The 13,592-nt window shown below is 46.8% G+C and overlaps 1 protein-coding gene across 19 annotated transcripts in view; it reads left to right on the forward strand.

The window, feature by feature from the left end:
* The window catches only part of FBXO25 (F-box protein 25), a 74,711-nt gene that overhangs the window by 48,851 nt on the left and 12,268 nt on the right, over positions 1–13,592 (forward strand). For 17 of the 19 annotated variants that reach the window (XM_005562490.5, XM_045397791.3, XM_045397792.3 and 14 more), the window contains 2 exons: positions 6,381–6,563; positions 11,035–11,178. In XM_005562490.5, coding sequence (XP_005562547.1) covers positions 6,381–6,563; positions 11,035–11,178 — 327 coding nt within the window. The remainder of the gene's footprint in view (positions 1–6,380; positions 6,564–11,034; positions 11,179–13,592) is intronic. The other 2 variants (XM_074000166.1, XM_045397794.3) reach the window with 1 other exon arrangement.

The following is a 13,592-nucleotide window of genomic DNA, read 5'->3' on the forward strand; positions in this document are numbered from 1 at the left end:
GGTAGTGATGTCCAGCGGGTGACCTTCTCCTGATGAGATAGATCCATGGTAGTGATGTCCAGCGGGTGACTTTCTCCTGATGAGATAGATCCATGGTAGTGATGTCCAGCGGGTGACCTTCTCCTGATGAGATAGATCCATGGTAGTGATGTCCAGCGGGTGACTTTCTCCTGATGAGATAGATCCCTGGTAGTGATGTCCAGCAGGTGACCTTCTCCTGATGAGATAGATCCCTGGTAGTGATGTCCAGCGGGTGACCTTCTCCTGATGAGATAGATCCCTGGTAGTGATGTCCAGCGGGTGACCGTCTCCTGATGAGATAGATCCATGGTAGTGATGTCCAGCGGGTGACCTTCTCCTGATGAGATAGATCCCTGGTAGTGATGTCCAGCGGGTGACCTTCTCCTGATGAGATAGATCCCTGGTAGTGATGTCCAGCGGGTGACCGTCTCCTGATGAGATAGATCCATGGTAGTGATGTCCAGCGGGTGACCTTCTCCTGATGAGATAGATCCCTGGTAGTGATGTCCAGCGGGTGACCGTCTCCTGATGAGATAGATCCATGGTAGTGATGTCCAGCGGGTGACCTTCTCCTGATGAGATAGATCCATGGTAGTGATGTCCAGCGGGTGACCTTCTCCTGATGAGATAGATCCATGGTAGTGATGTCCAGCGAGTGACCTTCTCGGGGAGAGAACAGGGTGTGTCCTTGTCCATGGTGGGTTTTCATGGTCAGGATCCCAAGGATGGGGGTGTTCGGGAAAGGCCAGGAAGCAGCCTTTCTGGTCTGGCTGGGAAGTTCCAGGTGGGATTAGTGGCTCTCCATTCTTTGGAGAGAGATGGGGAGCCAGTGGGGAGATGTGGACCAGTGGAGACAACAACAAAGCTCCAAGGATTGGGCCACACCTCACCAAGAGGAGAGAAAGGAGAAAGCAAGGGAGAAGCTTGCATCTTTGACTGGGTGGGCTGAGACAGAGCAGGAAGGCACAGCTGTATGCTGAGCTTCCTTCTGGATCTTCTTTCCGTTCATACTACCTGGGAAGAGGCACGGGCTGAGGGATAACAGAAGTGCATGTGGCCCCAGCTTGGCCCACTCAGGGCTGCCCATAGCCTGTGAAGGAAGACACTCTGCTTTTGGCCTGGGATGGTTCCCACAGCCCTGGTAGGCAGAGCACACTCCCATGGCAGTACCTCTCTGCCTCAGCACAGAAGGTTAGGTGTTAGGGTAGTACCATGTTGATCAAGTGGGAAAAATAAGGCACAAGAATGAAATTAATGATTTATCTTTGAGGAATAAGAAAGCACCGATAACACAAAGGTGCCAGTTTTCGTCATGTCCACTCAAATCTTACCATCAAAGACCTTGAACTGGTTTCTTTTGTTTCATTAGTGGTTGCATGCTGCCTGGCATCTCTTCACCTCAGTCCCTGAGTGCTCTCTGAAGCAGGAAACATGGCATGTGCCTCTGTGAGGATCTTGGCTTCTGGACCCTGTGCCCTGCTTCCAGCCTCGAGGAGGGTCAGGTTCCCTTGTAGGAGTTGGCCAGAGGAGTTTTACCTCTCTGGGAATGTTACTTGAAACCAGTAGAAAGAGCACTTTACCAACTCAGTTAACTGAGCTGCATTTGTGGATGCTGGACTCAGTCAGCCAAATTGGTCTGAGGCTGCTTAAGGTAAAGATCTGGTCTCCTGACCCGCTGGCTGATGCTGGATTGCTACCTCACACTTATTCATGTGAATTTTGAGGTGACTCGAGCAGATGGGGTTAGAACAGAGCAGCTGAGAGCCTTCCCGGATCCCTGACAGTGGAACTTCAAGCACACCGCCTAAAGTTCCGCCATGTTAGCCTCACAGGATACAGGGACCAGCTTTCTCCAGTGCGCTGACAGTCGTCTTTGTCTTCTAGATTATCCCAACAAGAAATACCTTGACACCCCTGGCCAGGCGCAGTGGCCCACACCTGTAATCCCAGCCACTCTGGGAGGCCAAGGCGGGTGGATTGCCTGAGGTCAGGAGTTGGAGACCAGCCTGGCCAACGTGGTGAAACCCTGTCTCTACTAAAAATACAAAAAGTAGCCGGGCGTGGTGGCAGGCACCTGTAGTCCCAGCTACTCGGGAGGCTGAGGCAGGAGAATTGCTTGAACCTGGGAGGTGGAGGTTGCAGTGAGCCGAGATCGTGCCATTGCACTCCAGTGTGGGCAACGAGAGTGAAACTCCATCTCAGAAAAGAAATACCTCGACACCCCTTAAATCTAAATTCTCATAGTCCCAAAAGTAAGCAGAAATTTAGTATATATTATGTTGAAAAGTTCCTAAGAACATCAGACATTTTTTTATTGAAAAACAAATACACTTTGCTGTTGAAGCTGCATTTGAAGATACGGCAGTGCTGATGAACTGGAAGTGCTTTCATGTGCACATCTCTGTGACTCAGTCAGAGTGGACACACAGGAACGCGTTCATATGCTTCCTCACCCAGTCAGCACTTCCTGGATGCCCCCATGTGCTTGCTAGGCCCCTCGGAGGTGGGACACATGGATCAGCAGGCGTGGCCTTTAGCGTGGGGCGTCCGAGGGCCCAGGGAGATGAGCCCACGGTGAGTCACAGAACTCAGTGGGTTATAACAGATATGCACACAGGGCTGTTGACATTACATTGGTTCACTAGTGATGTGATGTTTTAGGTGGAGCTTAAAGAATGGGCTGGGTGTGGTGGCTCACACCAGTAGTCCCAGCACTTTGGGAGGCCAAGGCGGGCAGATCACAAGGTCAGGAGATAGAGACCATCCTGGCTAACACAGTGAAACCCCGTCCCTACTAAAAATACAAAAAATTAGCCAGGCGTGGTGGCGGGCACCTGTAGTCCCAGCTACTTGGGAGGCTGAGGCAGGAGAATCGCTTGAACCCAGAAGGCGGAGGTTGCAGTGAATGGAGATCACACCGTTGCACTCCAGCCTGGGCGACAGAGCGAGACTCCATCTCAAAAAAAAAAAAAAAAAAAATGAGGGGAAAGTGTCCAGGTGGTGGCCTGTTGGTCAGTGCTTAACAACTGGCTCTCCAGAGGCAAGAGGTTTGATTTGTAGCATTTGTCACTTTCCCACTATGACTGACTTCAAGCCGCCAACGAAAAGTAAACTGGCTAACAAAATTCCCAGAAGTTGCAGAGCTGGCTGCTGTGAGAAGGTGTGGGAACTTCTGCGTCTAGGGGCTGATAGAGTGTGGTGTGCCAAATGTGTGTACTGCTGGGAAGAAGGTGCAGGGCATTAGGATCAGACTCAGGGCTTTATGGGCATTGCAGAGTGTTTGCTGCTCTCTGCCAAGGGTCACTGAAAGGTCCATGTTTAGAGGTACCCCTTCAGTGCCAGGCAGGGACCAGCCAGGTTGGAGGGAAGCAAACCCTCACTGCATTCATGAGGAATGACAGTTAAATGGGAAGGATGAACTTGGGGATACTTCAGCAAAAGACTAGACTGGTGACTTTGAAGTGGGTGCGAGGGAAAGAATTGAGGGAGACTTCAGTTACTCACCACATAGTGAGGGGATGGGCCTCCCGTGGAGAAGGGCAGAGCAGTTGGGAACACAGACTTGGGACCAGGCAGACTGGGCTCGAGGCTGAACCCTGATTGAAGCTAGACCCCGACCTTGGGCAAGCCAGTCAGCTCATCTGTATCTCTTTTTTTTTTCTGTGTAAAATAGAATGATAATAGCAACACAAGTTTCTGTTAGCAGAAGTGCTTCCACAGAGAAACGGGAATTGTTAACAGTCGCATGCAATAGCTGAGACTATCCTGAAGCAAGAGAAGCAGACAGCAGCATCGTTTCTTCCTTCCATTGCGGTGTAGGTGTGAGAGATTTCATAATGGCAGAGAGCATGTAGCTAATCAGTGGAGGAGGTGTGGCAAAAAACGCAGCAGGATTTCTGACATGTTCAGCAAGACTTTTGTGCCTTGTCACATTTCGAGATTTCGTTTGGATGAGAAGTGCTGGCATTTCTGCTACACCCTCTTGTTATAGCCATTAACAGGGCTGTAAAACTGGACTCTGCCAGAAATCCCAAATGCCGAGTTGTCACACCAGACTCTATAACTACTAATCCAGGATTTTTTTTCTTTGTACTACCTTCATACCACCACTTCATACTCCCTTTAAACTTTGTAATTTTAGCAGCAGAATATTTGTAAACTCCTGTCTGCTACAGAAATTTTTCTCAATAGGAATTAGAATGAAGCACCTGGAAGACATAATTCTTGTAAGAGTGTTAGACTTTTAGTTGGGGATTAATTTACATGCACGTTATCGTTTTGTTTTGTTTTGTTTTTGTTTTTGAGATGGGGTTTTGCTCTGTCTCCCAGGCTGGAGGGCAGTGGTTCAGTCATAGCTCACTGCAGGCTTTAACTCCTGGGCTCAGGTGATCCTCCCACCTCAGTCGCCTGTGTTGCTGGGATTATAGGTGTGAGCCACCCAGCCTGGCCATTTTCTCTTTTCTATGTGCTCTCTGCCATATGCTAGACAATAAAGATGGAAGGATAGGCTAAGACTTGAATCAAATGTGTCAGACTCATGAGGAATGAACAAAGACGTTTGCTGAGAGCCTGCCGGCACCGTGCTGGCTGCTGGGGAAGTGGTGTCTCTTGGACTGTGCAGCTCCGTAGCCTACAACACGGTGCAGTGGTGCAGTCCACAAAAGCTTCATGATTATGTCCAGAGTGTTAGAGCGCTTCACAAACTGTCACGCAGTGTTGAGGCCCCACTCGTGTCTGGCAGATGCATAGTGTGCTTGATGAGGTGAAGGCGGCTTAGAGTGCATCACTGGTGGTCCATCCTCATGCTGCCCACAGGGATGCAGGAGAAGCGCCCTGCAGCAGTTTCCATTCTGAAGTCCTAGGAAGTTGCTTCCATCGCGAGGGCATTATAGGGGAGCAGGAGAAGAAAATGGGGTGTCAAGGCACGGGTGCCCCAGTCACCTCTCCCTACACTCCACTGTCCACAGAGGTCAGGCAATTTCAAGAACCAAACTCATGGAATTAGCTCATTCTAGCCAAAAATAGATGGTCACTGTGCTTTGTGTGCAGCAGGAATATAGAAGGGCACAACACATCAGAAGGAAGCTAGCTCTCCCTGTGGCCAAGTACATATATCAACCTATTGGGAACAAAAGAAAAATACAAATCAGAAGCTCGCGGGTGAGCAGACTGAGGTCAGGAACCGAGGCGGGACCAGGTAGCCTCTGTCCCGCCCAAACAGCCAGAACCCCACTGTCAGGAAGAGGTGCTTCTAGTGAGAATGAAGGGAATCATTTAGATACAACTGAGGCCTGAAAAGTCTGAAACAGTATGCACTCAACCCAGGGCTTTCTCAGGTCAACCTCAGAGCAGTTTAATTTTTGAACTGACTGAGCCCACTTCTCGGGGCCAGGGACAGCCACCCTTCCTCAGCCTGGCACGTGCACACACGTGTATCTTCTGAGGGCAGATGCCCTGCATTTACTCTCTGGTGTGCGTGAGGGAGAAATGGTTTGTAAACTTGAAGTCATAGAAATGTAAAGCTGGAAGGTTGGGGGATGTTGGACGGAGGGTGAAAGGTTTCTGTAGTGCAGGAGGAGTCCACTCTAGAGGTTGTCTACACAGCATGATGACTGCAGTTAATAATTATACATCCTTCACTTCAGATTTGCTAAGAGTAGGTCTTAAATGTTCTCACTACAAAAATAAAAGGATTATGACTTGAGGTGACAGACAGCGAGCTGGGCTATGGCCATTGGTTCATAACGCGTACAAGCACAGAACACCACGTGCTGCCAGTATAGACAGAGTCCATTTATCACTTACACCTCAATAAAGGGAAAAAACCCACAAAGCTAGAAGGGGCTTTGCAGATGATGTGGTCAACCTCCCTCATCACTGGGGTGACCAGCTGTGACCCATCAAGGCCCAGGGGCTGTCCAGGCCACCCAGACGGTGTGGCGCAGGCCGTGCCCCCTGCTGGTGATGGGTGTCATGTTGCCCTCGTGGTGTGTTGGATTCATCTGGGCAGCAGTGCCACGTCTGCAGACCCTGCTCTTCTCCAGGTGTGTCTCGATGCCGTAGAGGAGTACTGACCTCCTGATGCTGATAGACACGTGGCGCATGGGGAGGTGCAGCAGTGGGGCCTCACCCAGGAACAGCCTGGTTCTGGCCTGCTGTGCAGCCCTCCCCTGCCCTCCTCCTCCAGCCCTCCCCAGGGTGGTGGATGCAGGCCCCTTGATGCCTTGCAATGCATGACCTGGAGAGCTCCTTTTGTGTTGCCATGTTTTGAAGCATTCATTCCAGCTTGACTCTTCAGTTACTGTGTGAACAAACACTGGCCATCTTCTCAGTGAGATGCTGTTGTGTTTTCCTTTCAGCAAGTGAACAATGGCCTCACCCTCAGTGACCTTCCTCTGCACATGCTGAACAACATCCTGTACCGGTTCTCAGACGGATGGGACATCATCACCTTAGGCCAGGTGACCCCCACGCTGTATATGCTCAGTGAAGACAGACAACTGTGGAAGAAGCTGTGTCAGTACCATTTTGCTGAAAAGCAGGTGAGTGGGATGCAGCAGTGTCCCCTCAGGCAGGGAGTTTAGTAGACTCTGCCTAGGGGCCATACCCTATAAACTCACCTGAAGAGAAAGAATGGCTGAGTGTTTTCCACTTTGAAAGAACCAGGAACAATCAGAATTTATTGAGATTGCTGTGGTTTCTCTCCTACAGAATGTAAGGTTTATTTTTCCTGTTGAAAAAGAACCATGATTCTAAAATAACCCAAAACTGAACAGCAAAGCATGAGCTGAGTTCTTTTCTCTCCCGTTGATAACGAGGTGCGTAGAGTCCCTGGCTCACTGACTGCCTTTTCTCCTGATTTGATGAATCAGATTCCAGTTCTGCTTTTGACCAAGCTGCACATCTTTGAAAAGTCAGGCGCCCTCTGTGTGCCTCAGTGCTCTCAGCACTTGGTAGATGGCACTCCTGAGTGTCCACAGCGCGCCCCGCCACTGCCTTTTGCCTGCTGCACGTGGGATTGCACGTGGGGCAGCATAAGGTGTGTTCTGCTGTCAGTGCTCGAGGCCTTTCCAGGGTGGTCTGCTCATTCCGCATCCACGATGAGACCTTGTGGTCCCTGTTCCTGGGCCTCTGCAGAAACTGGGGGTTCCCCTCATCACCCCACAGATGTCCAAGGCACCTGCTCTGCCCGGGGCTGGGCGCAGCCAGGGAAGGCAGGTGGCTGGAGGGAGGCGCGTTGTGCCCCTCATGGGGTGGGATTGGAACTGTGGTCAGCACTGTGAAGACCTAGGATGGGACTGGGTGCCTTTCATGAGGAGCACAGTCTACCCTTGGAGTGCAGGGCAGTGGACAGGGCCTAGGCAGAGAGCAGGACCCTACCATGGGGAGGGTGCTGTGTGTGTGAGTGGTGGATGGTGAGGAAGCACAGCAGAGGCCAAGCCACATGAAGAATCTTTGTCTGTGTCCTGTGAGCTCAGGGGAGCCAGCAAAGCACATGGAATTGCAGCTTTCAGAAGAGCTTCTGTTCTTGTTTGAGGACTAGGCTGGAGTGGATACAAGAGGATCCATCAGGATCCTGCCTCAGGAAAATAAGAGTTATGGGCCAGGAAGTGCACGAGGGCAACAGGGAAGACATCAGAAGATGACCCTGATGGGATGGGATGGGATGGGATGGGATGGGATGGGGGCTCCCACAGGAAGGGGCTGGCCTGAACACGGGCCTCATGGAGTGTGTCTGAGAGGCATGTGGAGCGAGGGCCTGGACACATGCATATGGAGAGGACAGGAGGCAATGGGATCAGCCTGAGCAGGGCGTGAGGGCACCAACCCCAATGCTGAGTGATAGATGAAGTGCCTCAGAACCTGGGGGGAGCTGGACCCTCAAAGCCATGGACAGAGAGATTAATAGGACAAAGAAAAGCCTGTGAGATTTAGCTGAGCAGAGGTTATGGATACCTTGGGGAGAACGGTCTCAAGTGGAGTTGTTCGGGAGAAGCAAAAGAATTCCAATATTAATTTGAGTAGGAGAAATCAGTGGATCGAATTTTAAGTCAGCACGGGGCATGGGGGAGGGGGTGGATAGACTTTTGTGGGGAGGATTTAGATCCTAGGAAAAGAGGTAAATGAAGGTCATCTGGGATGAACCCTCTGCCTCCCAGTTTGCCCTGGGACACTCCCTATCACGTGCAGGCCCGAGCTGTTCCCAAAAGGCGTTAATGAGAGTGCCTGGCAGGTGTTTATACATCCAGACCCTAAACATACTTAAGGATGTCTTTTGGCCATTTCTGTGGTCATTGCCATTCTTAAAAGAGTTGCTTTAAATAAGTTAAACGTCTGTTCTGCACTGATATCCTAGAATAGTTAAGTTGCAATTAGCACCTGCAGGTGCATCTCATTTGTACACATTTTCTTATCTGAATCATAAAAACACAGCATCAGAAAATAATGATCTGTTCTTCAGGCGTCAGTAACTAACATTAAGGCCCTGAAAAAAAAAAAAAAGCATATCAGAAATAGCTTTTATGAGAAAGCATAGATAAGGAAGCATCCCCAAAATAAAAACTAGATACCTGAGAAAACCGGACTGGTTCAAGATAATATGGAAGGAAAAGTCAGCTAAATGCTCTTGACTGGAGCATCTGGTGGGATGTTGCATTTGAGTTCAGAAAAATCACAGATCATTATTTAGGAGAAAAACCATGGGAGGGGATTCTCCCCGTGAACACTGGTATAGCACAGAATTCGTAAGAAGTAGAAATGAGACAACAAATGGTTGTTTTTAGTCTCTGAGAACTAATGTTTTAACAGTGCCTGCCTAGAGGACACAGAAATTAATACTAAATATAAACAGGCTGATAACTACTACTTTTTATTTTGCAAGTAGTCTTCTTTTCAAATTTTATTAGAAACAGGATTTCCTCATTGACTCCATGATAATTTCCAGAGTCCTCAAAAGCCATGACTGAAGTATGAGTATGTTATACAAGTGATTGTTTTTAGCTATGAAAAGTAAAACATGCTCATTGCAGCAACAGCCTTAAAGACTAGTACAGTGTTGTGCAAACAAGTTAAAGGCTCCCACCCCAAGGCATCCCTGTTACTCCTTTAGCCCATGCATTTTGTTTCAGGCTTTCATGTGCACTCAAACATACACATTAATTTATCTAGCTGTGCACTGGTCGTTTTCAAAACTGTAATTGAAGGTCACTCTGTAACACTGATGTTTTTGGTAACACCTTTATTAAGATACCCTCCACTTTATCAGCCGTCACTACAGTCAGTGTTAGGATACTGACATCTGTATTAGTCCATTCTCCACTGCCAATAAAAGACATATCCGAGACTGGGTAATTTTTAAAGACTCACAGTTTGACATGGCTGGGGAGGCCTCACAATGCTGGTGGAAGGCAAAGGAGGAGCAAAGCCACATCTTACAGGGCGGCAGGCAAGAGAGCGTGTGCAGGGGAACTGCCCTTTACAAAACCATCAGGTCTGGTGAGACTTACTCACTATCACAAGAACAGCATGGAAAAGACCTGCCCCCATGGTTCAGTTACCTCCCACCGGCTCCCTCCCACGGCACATGGGAATTATGGGAACTACAGTTCAAGATTTGGCGGGGGACACAGCTAAAACATCAGCATCACCTCAGGAAACAAAACAAAAAAACAAAAAAAACTCTGCCCTTCAGCTACCATTCCCAGCCCTAAGCAACCCCTGATTGTCTTTCTGTCTCTGTGTTTCCCTGTTCTGGACGTGTAATAGAAGAAGAATCTATGGCATTTGTTGTCTTGTGACTGGCTTCTTACCCTTTGCATGATGTCCTTACGACTCCATGTTGTAGAATAAATCAGAGCTTCATTCAAGATTGAATAATATCCTACTCTCTGTATCCACATTTTGTTTATCCATTCATCAGGTGATTGACATTTAGTTTGTTTGATAAAAGTTTGTGGCTTTTACAAATAATGCTGCCTTGAACATGTTCGAGTTTGTGTGTAGATGCATGTTTTCATTTCTCTTGGTTATAAACCTAGGAGTAGAATGACTGAGTCATATGGTGGATTCTGTTTAACTTTTTGAGGAATTGCCAGATTGTTTTGCAAAGTGGCTGCGCCATTTCACATTCCCCCAGCAGTGTGAGGTCTCTCGATTCGCCACCCCTCCCCAATGCTGCTCATTATTTCACTTTTTGATTAAAGCCATTCTAGTGGGCATGAAGTGGGTCTCATTCCATTTCCCTGATGACTGGATTCTGAGCATCTTTTCATGAGGTTATCATCCATTTCTGTGACTTCTTTAGATAAATGTCTTTGCAAGTCCTTTGCCCATTTTTTTAAATTGGGTTATTTGTCTTTTTATTATTGAGTTTTAAGTGTTCTTTATGTATTCTAGATATAAGTCCATTATCAAATATGTGTGTAGCTTATTTTAATTTAATATATTATGGACATTATTCTGGATTGGAATATTTAAGTCTGTTTAACAGCTGTTTGGTATTCCATTATACAGGTATAGCATAATTTATTTGATTTGTCACTCATTGATTTAATCCAAGTGAGTTTAATTTCAAATAATTGTTTTATGTACTACAGTGCCTTTGAAAAATAATTTCAGATAGAACTGGAGGCCATTATTCTAAGTAAAATAACTTAGGAATGGAAAACCAAATACCTTATGTTCTCACTTATAAGTAGGAGCTAAGCCATGGGTACACAAAGGCATTCAGAGCGGTAGAATACACAGTAGAGACTCAGAAGAGGGAAGGGTAGGAGGGTGAGGGATGAAACACTACATGGTGGGTCAATGCTTACTTCTGCAGTGATGGGAGCACGAAAATCCCACACTTCAGCACTGTACGGTTCATCCATGTAACCAAAACCCACCTGTACCGCTAAAGCTATTGAAGTTAAAAAAAATTAAAAACTAAAATAAAATGAAAAAGTTTTACACCTAATATTATGCTTTGAAAGTCATCTTATGCTGATTCTGAATGGGGTTTTGTTTGTTTAGTTTTGTAGACATTTGATCCTTTCAGAAAAAGGTCATATTGAATGGAAGTTGATGTACTTTGCACTTCAGAAACATTACCCAGCGAAGGAGCAGTACGGAGACACGCTGCATTTCTGTCGGCACTGCAGCATTCTCTTTTGGAAGGTACTGATTTAAATACACTCTTGGAATTTCAGGATTAAAATTTGGTGAAACAAACTAATCACTTATATTCTAAGTGTAAGACTAAAAAGTAGAAAGTACTGTTACAAGTAAGTTAAGGAGCTATATTTTACCAAATATTGGGGTAGGGGAATAGATGTTCATTCATCTTGGGCTTAAACCAGAAATGCTGCAAACCAAAACGCTTCTCCTTTTTGCAGAAGTTAGCATGTAGGAGGGCATCGCAGGTGGACTGCGGCCACTGGCTTTTCCTGGCAGCAGCTCCAGGTTCCCTGCTGACCCCCAGCCTGAGGTTGAAGGCTGCAGTGTGACCCCTCTGTCCATCTGAGGACAAGTGTACCTTCCTCGTTTCCCCAGACTTAGCCCTTGGCCCTTTATGTCCCCACCATCTGTGTAGGGCCAGGACCAGCTTAGGCTTCATTTCTCAAAGCCATATTCTTAGAGAAAAAGCATCCATAGAGAAGTCCCAGATTTTAAAATCTGCATTTTTCTCATTCATATGATCAGAACTTAACAAGACTATTGTTACTTATCTGCAAGTTTCTTCCCTTCATCCAGTTACTTCCTGTTCTCACCATCCAGACTGTATGTCTGAAAAGAATGTTTTTCACAGTCAGAGATAACTGCTTGTTTCTTTTTTTTTTTTTTTTCTTTTTTATTTTTTGAGATAGGGTCTCGCTCTGTCACCCAGGCTGGAGTGCAGTGGCATCACCACGGCCCACTGCAGCCTCTACCTCCTGCCTCTCGAGTAACTGGGACTACAGGCAGGTGCTACCATGCCCAACTAATTCACTTCTTTTTTTTGTTTTTTTGAAGCAGTGTCTTGCTCTGACACCCACGCAGTTCTGGGTGCAGTGACACAGTTATGGCTCACTTCAGCCCCAACTTCTGGGCTCAAGTGATCCTCCCACCTCAGCCTCCTGAGTAGCTGGGACCACAGGGGTGAGACACCATGCCCAGCTGATTTTTTTGTTGTTGTTGTCTGTTTTTTTTTTTTTGTTAGAAACGGGGTTTCACCGTGTTACCCATGGCTGGTCTCAAAACTCCCAAGCTCAAGCAATCTGTCTGCCCCAGCTTTCCAAAGTGCTGGGATTACAGGCATGAGCCATGGCACCCGGCTATTATCCACTTCTTTCTTAACATGTTAATATTATTTCACCCTGGAGTATGTTTCCATGGTCTGCCTTGCATTTGAACATGTTTGATGTTGTGAGATTTCACCATGGGGGAAAAAAAGTGTTGAAACTAGGCAGAAGCTGGTCCTGGAGTGACCCTGCTGAGCTGCCGGCTGCTCTGCGGAGGGAACCCCTGACTGTCCCTGGTCTAGATGAGGCCCTGCCTCTTGCAGGAGTGGGCTGTCTCTGCCTCTTGCCTTCTCTAGGTCTAGGGAGATGAGGCTTTTGCCTGATAGACACCGTAACCTGTTGTGATTTTACCTTTGCTTTACATTTATCTAAATTTGTTATCAGATAGGTCATAAGGCAAGCTCTAGGCTGTTGGAAAGAGACAACTGCTTTTCATTTGAAATTACATTTATTCTAAGTGTGGCTTTAAAAATTAATCCATGATTGAGCAAAGAATGTAAAGATGTGTTTTTCTTGTATTGTTTTAATAGTTTTGTTTGGTATGTCAAAGGTAAACAGCATCATACATGAATATGAGATTTTCTGATTTTGGTATGACTTCTGTCTTTCCTGAAATTAAAAAGATGCAAGTTGTGTTATGTGTTTCTGCAGTAGTACAACTGTCTTGTAGAATATTATCCCTCAAGAGCAGGGAACATCTTGATTCCAGTTTATTCTCAACTTGGTGAGGTCAGCGAATCAGTTCATCAGTAAGATTAGGTTATACAGGAGAGCGCCCTCATTCTATTATTTTCTCCCCAGTTACATGGCACAAAAAGCACAATATGGGGGTGAGTTGTCTGCAGTAGAAGCCACAGGCAGATGCTTGTGGACTGAAGGAAAGGGGTCAACTGAGTGAAGTCCAGGTTCTCACCCAGCTTTGACACCTGACCCTGGAGGGAACAGGGCCCCCCTTCTGTGTAGTTCCTTCTAGGACTGACACCTGTTCTTCTCTGAAATATTAACACTGAAAACATGTGGCTGTGTCTTCAGTCACAGAGTAAGAGTGGACACAATACTGTAATTTCTAAGTTGAGTTAGTGCTTCTCCTAAGAGTTACTTTTCTTTTTTCTCCTAAGCAGATTGTTTTGTACTATAGAACTATTAAAAGCAACGATATTTTTATGGGGAAAAATACCATTCATAGAAGAGGTAGAAGGCTTTCAGTTTTGTATGTGATAGTATTTTTCTTAGAACAACATTTATGAATATTGGAGCTCTCCCCGTCTGCTAAGCAACTAACAAAGAAAAACACTCCTTCGCTTCTGCATT

Source organism: Macaca fascicularis, chromosome 8 (assembly GCF_037993035.2).
Source record: "Macaca fascicularis isolate 582-1 chromosome 8, T2T-MFA8v1.1".
Lineage (NCBI taxonomy): Eukaryota > Metazoa > Chordata > Mammalia > Primates > Cercopithecidae > Macaca > Macaca fascicularis.